This window comes from Opisthorchis viverrini (genome assembly GCF_000715545.1).
Source record: "Opisthorchis viverrini unplaced genomic scaffold opera_v5_37, whole genome shotgun sequence".
In the NCBI taxonomy this organism is placed as follows: domain Eukaryota; kingdom Metazoa; phylum Platyhelminthes; class Trematoda; order Opisthorchiida; family Opisthorchiidae; genus Opisthorchis; species Opisthorchis viverrini.
Window position 1 is genome coordinate 2165569 of NW_008751693.1, and position 13613 is coordinate 2179181.

General features: G+C 44.4%; 1 protein-coding gene across 1 annotated transcript in view; it reads left to right on the forward strand.

Annotated features, from left to right (window-relative positions):
• T265_02862 (hypothetical protein) overlaps window positions 1-13288 on the forward strand; it is a gene marked incomplete at both ends in the record, with an annotated part of 30591 nt that extends 17303 nt beyond the window's left edge. The window contains 2 exons of the mRNA XM_009167206.1: window positions 7888-8248; window positions 12929-13288. Coding sequence (XP_009165470.1) covers window positions 7888-8248; window positions 12929-13076 — 509 coding nt within the window. The remainder of the gene's footprint in view (window positions 1-7887; window positions 8249-12928) is intronic.
• Between the last annotated feature and the right edge of the window lie 325 nt (window positions 13289-13613).

The following is a 13613-nucleotide window of genomic DNA, read 5'->3' on the forward strand; positions in this document are numbered from 1 at the left end:
GATCTCGAGGTCTCTCCATACACATTACTCGGTTTCTTGTTCACTACGTAACTTCACAAAAGGTTCATTTTGACTTCAAACTATCGATAAGCGTTGGATTTTTACTTCGATAATGAACAACTAAACATAAGTTAATGGAGCTCACGTCGTAAGGACATCTTGTTCAACTTTGATCCTAGTAGTGGTGTGAATTTCAGCTCCCTGAGATTCCTAAACAAGCAACCGATGAGGAGCATAAATCTACTACATCCTTAATGAATCGACTTTGTAACGTTGACATAACTACTTGCTCAGCCAACTTCGGGACACCCTACTTCACTTAAGGCTGGAGTTTGAAACCTCGCTTGTTTTCATTTAACTGCGCTTACACCCACCTAGTTATATATTATACCCGCTGATTCATAGTATCGTTGATCCTTTTCTAAAGTTTGGAGACCTCTAGAGATCGGGACCAGTAACTACGGGGTACGATCGTTGCACTTTGCTGACATCTGCCATTGTGTACATTGTTTTTTGTAGCAGGTACGAGTCACTCAAGTAGTCAAATGTTTCGCTTAGCTGGATATGTTGAATGTATCCAAAGGAAAAATCGATTTTGCCGGTCTCGAGAGTTTTCCCAATTCGTGGCTGTTTTGTAGCCTATCCCAACCCCAGGCTTTGAATCCATTCATTCGTGTGAAGCCATTAATTACCCAGCTAGTCGGGGAGCTATGGCACACATCGTTCATCTCTACCATTTCGTACCACCCCCTTGCCAACGTTAGCTAGCCACTCCACTACACATTCATGTGAGGTTTTCTGCACGCAGATATAAGGGCATGTCTTTCGCACGACCCCTAAGCCCCACTGCCAGTACACCCCCACCCTGGTCTCCTGCCTCAGTTCCGTGTCGACGTTATGGCGACGTACGCCGGCATGATGTTCCTGTCTCTTCCGGTCCATCAACCCCCTACTGGCAGCGCGCTATTGTAGCAGCCGGTCCACCAACTCGAACAGCTGGAGGGCACGTTGTCTTGTGCCAAACCAAGACAACAAAGCCGTTTGTTTTTCTGATCAGCACGCTACTCAGCCCAGACAGCAATGAATTTGTTTGTGTGCATTAGTGATACCAAGACACACCGTCGCGATTCTGAGTTTTCTTATCCAGGATGCTGGCAACTTCGGCTGCAGCTGATACTTATCAAGTAGTGCCTAGATTCACGTGACAGGTGGTAAAACCACGTAGACTGTCCAGTAGGTATGGTTTGGACGATGGAACCACAAGACTTAGATCAGTATAATTTCGTGCCATTGTTCTGTACATAATTCGACCATGGAAAAGTGGACACCACAGTTAGTTTTGAGCACACACTCATAACTTGAAAATACCAAACACCAGAATGAAATCAACCGCTGCTCAAAGTGCGTGTAAAGCTGGAGTGAACGAGTTTCACAAGCTTGCACGTTGCAGGGGCTCCATAAAGAGTTCCCAGAAAATCGACCAAATCCGATCGTGAAGTTGATGACTACGTCTTTCTAAGGACACTTTAGGCGTAAATATTCCCATTCCCGTCGCACAGAAGCCTTGAATCATGAATTCACGACTAACCTTTCCACGCTTAAAGACCTGATGAGTAGTGTGCCCAAAATTCGTGCCAGTTCAAAACTTTGTTAGGACGAATTGTAAACTGTTGGTGAAATTGCAGGCATGCTCCAAAGCGTTATCACACTTGTTTTTTGGCCATCCCTTGCCATTGGAAACAAGAGATCATCAGGCATTGTCCTTTTAAGACTTATAGTCTTAGCTACCACTTAACAGGGCCAACCCACTCGGACCATCGTACGAGCACTGACTACATACTGATAGCAAGCGTGCCGTTTTTCCATTGTCTAAAACAAAACTATTGGTGAAACTGATGTTAGTATGTGTTCGACGAAACGCCGCTACTGAACGCGCCCTAGTTTTTCAGTATCTCACCTACCTTTCAAGCCAGAGTCGTCAGGTTTGGAGACCGTTTATTCCAACCTATGGGTACGTGTTTCCGTGTTCATTTTTCCGACAGAACTCACTAAGCTTGAGTTGTAGTGCTCTGGGGTGCGAAATACAAGAAAACCATTTTGATTTAAAGTTCACCATACTGGACCAACAGACCCCTTTTAATCACCCTCCCCCAAACTCCACATGAATGGCGTTCACTTATCTGAAGGCATTTAATTATGCCATGAAATGGCTAAGTGGATATATCATATTTTGTGAATGGACAAATACCAATCCAGATAGAGGTTGCCTTGCCTAGATGAATGATCACTGAGAAGCGAAACTTGTTAAGGGTTGATGTTTTAAAGTACAAACCTCAGACATCTTTTAGCGGGGCACCACCACATACACGATCCATCAGAACTATACCTTTCAATAGGCAAGTAGCTTTATTGGTCAAACACACCACTCGTAAGGCTGCTGAAATCTCCTCACAACCCACTACCGGTTTTGCCCGAATTGAGGACCACTAGGCAGGCGTAGTCCTCGAATTTTATGTTCTACTTGCTTGAACACCAAACTGTACACAGTTGACAGGGTATACTCGCTGGTAAACAATCAACTGAATGAATTGCACAAAGACCGCCTGCTGTTCTAGTTGGCACCATATCGCAGTGTATTTTCTTCGCCGAACACACTACTCTAAGAGGTGCTTCGCCAATCGCATAAAATTTGGTGTGAACTCGCTTATCTGAAGGCCGAGACCAGTCGTGGAAAGTTGAAGAATTTTCAGCAATTTTGTGAAGTGTTTTCTGCCAAAAGAGTATACTGCGTTGTTCCTTCACTTAAGCTGCACGGAGACGAATAAAGGGCTTCTGGTCGAACAGTTCATCACTGTCGTTATGAATGGTTGCATGCGACAACCCTTTCTGGTCACATGCTATTCAAAGGTAATAACACTCGGATGCTTTTGGTTCAGTTAAGGAATCCGGATGGTTGTCCAGAAATATGAGACGTCATGTTACTATTATTGACAACTTGATATGAGGCGTCTGATCGCTGTATATTTCCTTACGTCCTGCCAAGTGTGGTTTTATTAAAATTTCGCGCCGCCATGGTGTGTATTGCCTAGTGACTCAGACCGATCTTTTTCAGTATGAAAATGGTCACGATACAAAACATCTGAGGACTGACCAATCCATATTCCTAACTTAATGACGCTAGGTTGAAAGGCGACTGAAGTATTTGGGAAGCAAGGTGCTTCGACGACAGTACATGGTCATGTTGATGGCCTGCTCAGTCTGGATATTAAAGAGCACTGAGTAATCAGAGGTCCTTTGGCGCGTCTAGGTAACATCCTTTCAGCCCGAAATGATTGGCATATGTAGAAGCAATGGGAGCATGAGATGGTCTCTCTACTCCACTGTGCTTCATACTTGATGCCAGTTTACGTTTTAAACTCCTGCTTAAAACACACACCTCGGTACTTTTATATTCAACACATGACAAACAGCACTCAACGAGCAAGACTATCTGTGATTGTTCACAATCTTTTGCCCAATCATTCTTGAGATCAATGAGAAACTGGTGTGTAGAGCACTTCTGGTCGTTTGCAGACTGCATTCCGTAAGTTTCAAAATGGGATATTTGCAAGCTGTTCACCTTGATGAGCTTACTTGTCACGTTCACTAATTTAGCTGCCTTCCCTCTGTTTCACTGAACTCGCTGCTGCTCACACAGAATTACAAAGGGAAGGATGAACCGGATTGATCGGTTCATCGGTATTCCTACCCCATTGAGTGCTATGAAACGTCTCCATAGTGTTATTCGGAAGAGTTCTAATGTGAGAAGAAGCAGAACTCAAGTGGAATGTGCTCCTAGTTAAGTGAACCAAATAGTCAAACTGATCTAAACACCTCATGATCTGCCTAGAATCGGAAAGTTTCAACCATAGAATTTATCTCGTGTTCGAGGTCAGTCTATACTAAGGAGCACTGTGCGGCTATTCATCTTTGTTGGAGTAAATAGCAGCGGTGCCTCTCACCGATCTTTAAGACGATTTGAACCCCAACCTTCTGGGTGGAAGTTTGAATAAAACAACCAAGCTGTGATTTGCTGGCCAGCGGTTACGCACGGTAGAACGCCACTCATCCCCCGATCATCTCATCTTATCTGATATTGATCTGCCTGTATGTTGGAACCTGAGGTTCGCGATTCGCTAGCTGCATTTGATTCCTAACACTAACAAAACAGCCCTATGGTGCCTTGCGGTTTTTTGTACGGGTTGGTTTCGTCCTCCGGATGAAATCCATGTTTAAATCTGATTAGAATTTACACGGAAAAGTTTTGGTCCAAATACGACGATTTCAGGTTAAGAGTCGATTGGAAAGATGTATTTATTGTAGACTTGGACCTTTATTTCTGCAGTCTACAGTCGGTCTCAACGAAGACAAAAGCATTACAGCCTGAAAACAGTTCAACCCACAAAGCTCAGCCACCTGCTTGCCGTTTCTTTGTCGGTTGAAAAGTCTCCGTTTTCCAAGTTTCCTTTATTTGGTGCTACATCTATTTTGTTAGTAACGAGCACACACGTTATCCCTTCATTCGGCATAGAGTGCTGTAGGTAGTCCGCCATCACTGGACTCACTGGTAAGAAAACACCCGAGACTGAGACAAGTAAAATAGCGGTAGAATTACGGACACGGGTGTGCTTGATTGGTTCTTCTTGATCCAAGTCCTATTTGGCTTAAGTTCTCAACGTAAATCGCGGCTGACTGTCCGCATATTTTTGCCGGCAAATCGACCAGCTTAATGGACTCCAGATCATGTGTTCATGTGTCTTCATTCTGGATTTAGGATTCGGATTACTTTTTTGCTTGTGTCCACCAGTCGATGGGGGCACACGTCCACCAACTTCTTTTCCCTACGGATCTTGCTGTTGGCCATGCCTGTCCCGTCCTTTGTCCAAGTTCTAAAGTTCATCTGGCAGTCAAACCCTAACAAAGCAAGCGCATCATCCAGTCAGTCAGTCATCCCCCTCTTCGTGTGGAATGCCTGCAGGCGACGTGTCAGCATACGGCCTGAGTTTGTTTGGCCTGTTGTCTGCCTGGCCAGATGGCTTGGCTCCCATCCGTCCAACCAACAATCTGCTTCCCACCCTCGCGCTACGAAAACTTAGGCAGGCAGCTGTGGTGGGACATCAGACACACGGACATTGGTTTTCGGGTCACCAAGACACATGTTAGCTATGAAATGGACCATGCTGGTGTTCGCTCCAACGGCCGGTTGTTTTCACACTAACCTTGAACTGAAGTGGCTGAGACGAGTGCTATACAGATGAACAAACAATTCAACCCAGTTTAAGCGTTTGATTAGATTCATCTGCTTTTGAAACGCGCTGAAGTCGATAGTTTAAGACTTTTCACAGGAAAACTGTGAAGGATCTCTACTTTTGAAATGGGAATTCGTGATGTAGAACAATGTGGAATGCAGTGTTCATATACAAGAACCCAACAGCTTATTCCGCTGATTCTGAGCATCCAAATCTCGTGCAGTGCATTTTGGAATGTACAGCTTATTTTACGATTTTACTCATTAGTTTATCCTGGCTTTAAGATGAACTAACATGTCAGCGTTTAACATCCATTAGTGGTACTTCGGGTTATTCTAATTGAATCGATCGAGGCACGGTAGTTGTCCTAATATTCTTGTCATACATAAGGTTAAGTTTTGAGGCCCGAATTTTCCTGGTTGTTCAGGTTACCAACACTCAACTATGAAGGGAATTTAGCATTATAGTTAATTATACCACAGCTGTATCATCTGTCGTTGTAACTAAATGCCCTGAGCCCGCGATCTGTGAGTTCCTACATTGCGCTTCTCGCCTCATCATCGCTTCCCGCTGGTACGCCAACTACTACACCATCCGAGGGCGGCAACGTACACTTCATCGTAACCTAACTACATTGTAAAGACATTGTTAACTGAATGAGCTACGTTTTGCAGCCCATCTGCCAGAAGGACACCATACTTGTTATGACTTCGGTCAGGGCCTCAAATTGAGCAGTAATGTTCACTAGGTTTACTCACGAAACAGAGAGTGTAGATTTCAGGGACGAAACATACCTCATATGAGAACAAGGGTGTATAATGGAATGAAATGTAATGTGGCGCATTTTTTGTTGAACTTGATACATTAAATGAAGCTGAGTGAGATAATCTGGCGCGAGATTTTGTCTTCCGCCCAAAGGACGTATACGCAAGTCAGTCATACCCAAAATCAATGAAGGAAGCTGAATAAATTATTTGACACGTTTTGCCGGCTATGGATCCAGCAAATTTGATGTTAGCAAGTCTTCCAACACTAATGAAAACAGTGTATCAGGTTTCACGAAAAAGTGACATGCCGCCGGAGAGTTGGTGTAAAGTAAATGGTTTGCGATCAGTGAAAATGTATTCTTTTCTAAATGTTTACGGCATTCAAGGAGCCAATCCGGACCAACTGCCTCATGCACTGACACTATGTGCTCGGTATCGATTCAGTTTTTAGTTTGAGTGTGAACTTGGGCACTGGTGATCGATCCTACCGCACCATTCTGATGAACCTCAATCACGGCTGGAAGCTTAGTGAATTGCGTTTTTCGCGGCCAACCTTGTCCACTGTCTAGCTGTCACTTGTGAACTCCAGGCCTCTGGACTCTTGGTTTTCGAACCCTCCATGGGATGTTGCTTTCAGCAACAAGTGGTCAGATTCTAAAAGAACCCGACACATGGGCTGAGGCAGTCTGACCACCTTCGTTTACATCCTATCGGTTTGACAGGTAGATTTGTGAAAGCTTGAAGTCGTGATGATAGCCTATTGACGGATTTCCACTTCTAACAAGGAGCTCGTGTTCACATGACCCTTCTGAGTGCTTAGGAATAAGGATGACAAGGGTATAGTTGCTAAGGCTTGTAAACGTGTTTTGTTTCCAGTTGAGCTCGTGAACTGCGTTAATGGGATGTTTTAACACACTTCGCCATCCGAAGTAGTCTTATTCTCCTGCCTTCGGCATTCGCGTAACATGTTAACGCTTCTGTGCAATGTACACTTTTTGGTTACCTTTTTGAGCGATATCAGCAAGCCGGTATGGTGCCCGTAGTAGCTGTTTTATTTTTACAAAAATTGAGTTTAAAGCAATTCATGTAGGACAATTTCCGGGTTTATCGTACAAGTCTCTAGCGCAGACGTTCCGTAAGACCGTATGTGTTTGTGGTACATAGTTTTGTTCGCGACTGAATTCATCTCATTCTAACCCGAGTTTGGTTCGAAAATCTCGCCTGCACTTGATGAGCCTACCACCGTTTGGTTGACAAAGTTCTACATCAACTTCTTATCGATTGTCAGCTGATGGAGCCAGTTGCCTGAACACATCGCCCCAGTATTCAGCTTTTTTTCTTGGCACAGTGTCGCATATTTATAACAACCTGGGCTGTTACTTCATACCCATATTTTCCCTTAAGCTCTTGACCTACCAGTGACCGCTGTGTGTATTGTGTTGATGCACACAATTAGACCGAACACGTTTTAGCTGGTTCTACCGACGTTCATACCTTCTACCTTCCACTTACGGATGTGGGCCGCAGATGGATGGCCTTGAAAGGTCGGAAGAACATACTGTCTTCGCAGAAGAATTGAAAATTCTCAAGTAAAATATGTGCTGTCAAATACCCTAATCAGCTATCATCCAATGAGGCTAAAGAATTTCGACACTTCATAACCCCTGCTAGGATGTGTTACGGATTTATAGCACCTGCTTGCACACTGCGCGTATCGCCCGACGTCACTAGTCTCTAAGTGTGGTTGTTATGTAACTAACTGATCGACATTGAGCACCACGGATACATACCACTGGTTTACGGTGTTTTTGCGCACCCCCCATCTTTCACAGCCCGCCACCCGAAATGGCTGGCTACTCCACAGAATCGAAACCGCACAAGTGGTGCCCAACAGACGATGCTATTCAGCAGCGAGTTGGATTCCGAATTGCGTAACTCGTCGTTGCCCTCTCCTCCACCCGTGATTATCGAACGGCTTCTCATTTCACCCAACCGTCCTACGACTGACGCCCTTGAGGAAGGCGAGAGTCATAACCTATCCAACCATGCCTCATTGTTGACCAATCTCGCCCGCCCAACCGTGTTGAAACGCGGTCCTCCTGATGGTGCCGAACAAGATACTTCCTCAACCATGTTTGAGCTGGAAGCAAAAAAGTGTGAAATGCCGACCATTTTCATGGGTGATACAAAAAGGTATGCTTTGTTTTAAAGGTGATGAATAACCAATTTATACTCTAAGAACTACAGTTTACTTGTTTTTGAGTTACCTCCATACGGCAGCTAGTTAGTCCACCTTCGGATACAGCCCCTTCAGTTCCCACCGTGTTTGAAAAGAGCCCAATATTGACGAAAAATTCACATAAACCGTCAAACAATGGTGTACACATGAAGGTGCTTCAAAGGTCACTGTGAGGATTTGGACTGCTAACGGGGGGTGTATCTTACCTGTCCTCTTCATTTTGGGCCGGTTGCCATCTCGTCCCGCCAGAATAGGTTCACTTTCAAATTATGGTCTTTGTTGCACACCAAAACAGGTCCAACTTATCTTTCTGTTGATCGTCCCGACCCAGGTTACCGTGCTTTTTTATCGTGTCAGCTGTTAGCATTTCTGTGCTTAAGGTCACGCCACTGTCTCATTGCAAAAGGGCGCCATCTACGGCAAAACGGAATCATAGACCAAAACAACGGTACGAAATGAGCCTAAATAGGTGGAAATCCTGGCTAACCCTGCAAGCGAACTTGAATCATGGGTCTGAAGTTATCCCCGTCTATATCACCGCGTAGGAAACTGGAATACAGTGGTTATCGCTCATTAAGAACGACCCATAGGACCTTCTGGTGGAGGAAGAGGAAAATCGTTGCTGGTTTCACATGACAGTTGATTGCGGCATGACGTAGTTGGCTCATATCTGAAATGACGACTGCTGCAGTTCGATCTAGAGCCCTCAGTCCATTGGATTCTCTAATACGACTGTATGACTGCATGTCTCTCACAAGAGTGGGCTGTTTCCTTCCTCCTCTTCTCCCCCAGGAGATGTGGCTATCTACTTAATACGATTGAATTGATCCGTTCTGTTTATATTCACAGTTCAGTGAATATACTTGCGTTTGAAGCGTCCACTCGTTTTCGAGACTACTGTACTGGGAGGTCAATATGAGTAGTCCGAAAGAACAAACCGACCATTTCCTGTCGAATTCATTAATCGGATGCTGATGGTCCACTTTCTTGGCATTTTCATTTGTTGAATGATCTTCATTCAATCGGTCATCCGCAAATTCTTACGACTAAGAAGCTCCTCGCTCACGGCGGCTAGATCAAGCATAGATTACGTTAAAAAACACGACAATGCACAACAATGGCAACCAATGCTGCTAAACTTCTTAAATAACTAAATGACTACTCGTGTTGTCTTTCCTGGTTTCGATCAGAAAATGTTTTCTTAAGGAGTAATAGGGCCAGAATTGTTGAAATTTACCGGTCATTCTCGATGGCTTCGTTATTTTTCCTATCAGTCCAATGGAAATTTGATGGCACTTGGCGCGAGCTTACTGGGGGAGCCTACAGAGGGGCTGGACCCAACAGTTTATAGCACCAACCGGTCTATCAGGCGACTGGGAACTGATATGATGGACTGTCGGTATGTATGAAACAGATCGATTTATGAAATCTGGGGATGTATGGCTCGATCCAGTATGGACTATTCCCGAGAAATGATTAGGGTATTACTTTCTCAGAGCATTTTATTCGGAAAGAGGGATAAAGTGAATCTCCACATTTGTATAACAGATATACGCATCCCTATCACAGCATCGTACCCGGAGAGTGCAGAAGTGTTCTTTATATGGAGAAACGGATTTTCATACGGATTCAACAGCTACCTCGTCTTATTTTGCAATCTTGTGCGCATGTTGGTCCATGCACTTATTTTTCCACAACTAGTCAAAGTAAATCTGAATCAAATGCATGGTTGTGTGCTCGAGGTAGCTCAGCGGTTGAGGCCCGAACCTTATTGACTGAAAGGTTCGTAATTCAAGCCCACCCGCACCTCAGCTGCTCCTGTCTAGGGGCAACTTGATTTTGCAATCTTGTGCGCATGTTGGTCCATGCACTTATTTTTCCACAACTAGTCAAAGTAAATCTGAATCAAATGCATGGTTGTGTGCTCGAGGTAGCTCAGCGGTTGAGGCCCGAACCTTATTGACTGAAAGGTTCGTAATTCAAGCCCACCCGCACCTCAGCTGCTCCTGTCTAGACTTGGGCAACTTGGCACTATCTCAGTCCTCATGTTTCCTTCGGGTATTGGCTGACTGGCTGCATTTATCCGTCTTTCCCAGTCTATTAATGAATATTACGTGTACAAACATAAGTTTTTAGAGTTATTGTGCAAAATACCGTTGGTTCTACATGTCCCAATTACTCAACTCAAGCGGCAGTACATCCGTCGGCGAAAACATGTTGGAAACTGACGGATTTTTTGCTCCAATCTGTAGAAAACCACGAGTGAAGCAGCACGTATAACCATTCCCCTGTTTGTACCAATATGCCGATGACGGTAGTTAGGACTCGCGCATTGTTAATCTTAAATCAAGCTTGGTATGCCCTAACTGGTTCGCTCATTTCATCCACTTCTATGATATCCACCTTTCCCGGTGAAGTGAATACCTGGTTTTTAACGCAGGTTGTCAGATAACTACGGCCCATAAATCTAAGCAAAACATCTACCGTAGTGTCAAGGAATCCAAATTAGAGTGAATTTTTCACCAGTAGGGTAACAGTCTGTGTTGAGTCGTATATTGAAACTTCTCCATTAATCCTAGAGCTATATTCCCATGTGGAAAATCCTCTTCGTGAGCAGTATCATTGGCCGTGTCATTCGAGGGCAAACCAACTCGGCCTTTACAACATCGCAGCTGATAGACAACTGTGGGTTTGAGAGTAACTAGGGCTGTCAGGCGCAGAAGCCTGTTGAGAGCCACTAGTCGGTCTAAACGTGATTGAACGGCAAGGGTAACCAGCGTTAGCTCTTGTACACCAAAGTGCTACCGTCAACCCTCCCAAGTTCCAGGGGGATGAATTGCCGTAACAATGCTTTCTACGAAATCCCATCACAGCTCCGCATATGAATACTGCATTACTAGTTGTGTGACTGCTGGTTCTTTAATCTCATAGTGACATTAGAGTCTTCTATGCAGGAAATGTTGGTCAGCTCCGCATATGAATACTGCATTACTAGTTGTGTGACTGCTGGTTCTTTAATCTCATAGTGACATTAGAGTCTTCTATGCAGGAAAATGTTGGTAGCTCAGGTAGCGTAGATGGCCGTTGGCCTGTTCGCTGAGATGGGCGATTTGATTGCAAAAGCTTCATCGCCTATCGAGATGACATCATCAGTGCGTTACATACATATATACACATACATAGTTGATATGTGTTAAAATATTGGTAGCTTGGTTGTCTGGACTGATAGCCAAATCTATAGCTGGCTTGTAAACTTTTTTGTCACCGGAAAGGGTAACACCCACCCAAACGTGCACTGATGCTGCTTGCTCGTATGGTTCTAAAAGGCCTGCAGACCAGACTCGTCGAGCAGGTTAGCGGTCACCTGATGTGTAGCCAAATTACACTTGGGTTGACTTATTTGCGGAAATAAGCTTCAGCGGATGTGTCCAGTTCTGTTTAGTTTCGTAGGATCGTGACAGACAAAGAACCATCACTGTTTTGATTGCTCTCAAGAATAACGGAATTTATGCGACAGACAACTCTGTGAAGCTTCAACACTGTCTGGTCAGCATGATCAAAATAGGCATTTCTGCCGTATTGTCGCCCTCGAAATTAGTCAACGTTAATGTGATAATTAGGACAATGAAGCTTATCAGCTATAGACACCGCCACTGAAATGGATGAGGAGCAGGATATTCAAGTACTCCAAGATCCCGTGACCAATCTATGTATGGAAACAATTGAAGTAAGCGTTTGCTTCTTTGCAGGCTAGAATTTTGAGACTTAAACATCAGGCTGTCCATTTACGGATCAAACAGGGGCAAACACTTACCGAACTGTTTAGCAGAAATCAGGTTATCGAATACTCCTAGCTACTGGGAACAGTTTTTTCCTCATTTTTCTTCAGTTTCATGGTAAACATGCTTCTTCTCTTCCCGGTTGTGAAAGTTTACTGATGGATTGGAAATGCTATTTATCTCTAAATCGACATCGTTATACTAGCACCGTCAGTCGCCGGCACTTTTCCCGTACCGTTACAGCACAGGTGAACTGCACATATCCGAAGTGACAAGCCAAACGAGGTGTACGTCCAGAAATCAGTGCAGGTCATCGCACGAGGACTACACCCATCTTAAACCATATGCTCGTGCTTGAACAACACAGGTGCATTCTTAGGCAAATAGTTTATCAGGTGTTGGTGATTGCAACATTTTGTAAAATGAATACTCACATGACTCCCGTTTGAACAATCGTCCTCCCATCCTGGTGCAATCGTTCTGGTGAGTCCACACCAAGGGAGACTGGACTCGAGTTTATCAATCCCAGTAGAGATAATCATGCCTTGAGGCCATCTTGTCTTATCTCCTATATCTTTTGGAAAACAGCTTATGACTTCAGTTTTCGTGTTTTAGTGACGCTTGGGCATGCAGCGCATAACCTGCCGGTCACACCAGGGCTGGGGTCCTACATCTTCACATACAGCAGCCAAACATAGAGGAGGGTTATCCTTGTCTAGCAGTTTTTTTACACCAAGGCATGAAGTGTGTATCAGTACCTGTTTACGTTTTTTCACATTGCAAAGCAAAATTCCGCTCAAACTCCACTTCCTTGGCATAATCAAGTTTATTTTTCATGTTTACTTATCTTTACAGCCTCCCCTCCACCGATCCTGGGACATGTACTTACTCGCCCAAAAAGAGCCGAACACATCTACTGGTGCCTAGTGAACGTAGTGCGTTCCTGCCAGTGGGGTCGAATCCTGCATTGTGTCGCCGGGTTTCCTCTCCTTGTGTTCATTAGTCTGTCCGGAATGTTGTATTTCAGGTATCAACCGTTTGTTTCTGCCGCAGCACCGTCTGGTGCACGTACTGTTGTCTTTCAAACTCCTTTGACCGTCCAAACGTTGTCTTGTTATTCTTGCTCACTTTCCACTGTTACTGTCGACATCATGTACGTCTGTGACGTCTTTACTTCCTTGGGCATTTGTATTTTTCTATCATCAAGAAAGCCGATGTGTATTTCATATACCTACTATTCTCCCGCGAAAGCAAGCGTTGGTGCACTGAGGAATGGGAAGGTCAATGAACGGAAGCCAATCGTTAGTATTACTTGAAGCGGCAGGGTTGTAGAGTGAGAATTGGTGATGTGTGGAACAGCTTCATGATGCACTTCTTCAACACGGCCTTTAAAAAATGAGTATATCTGGTCATTTGGCAAGCGCTGTTCTTAGCTTGCATGACTCATCTTTTGCTACTGGTGTACCTAGTCACACGTTCGTACTGTGGCCAGCATTGAGAGCAGCACAGTGTAAAGCATTGAAAACACGTGATATAATTG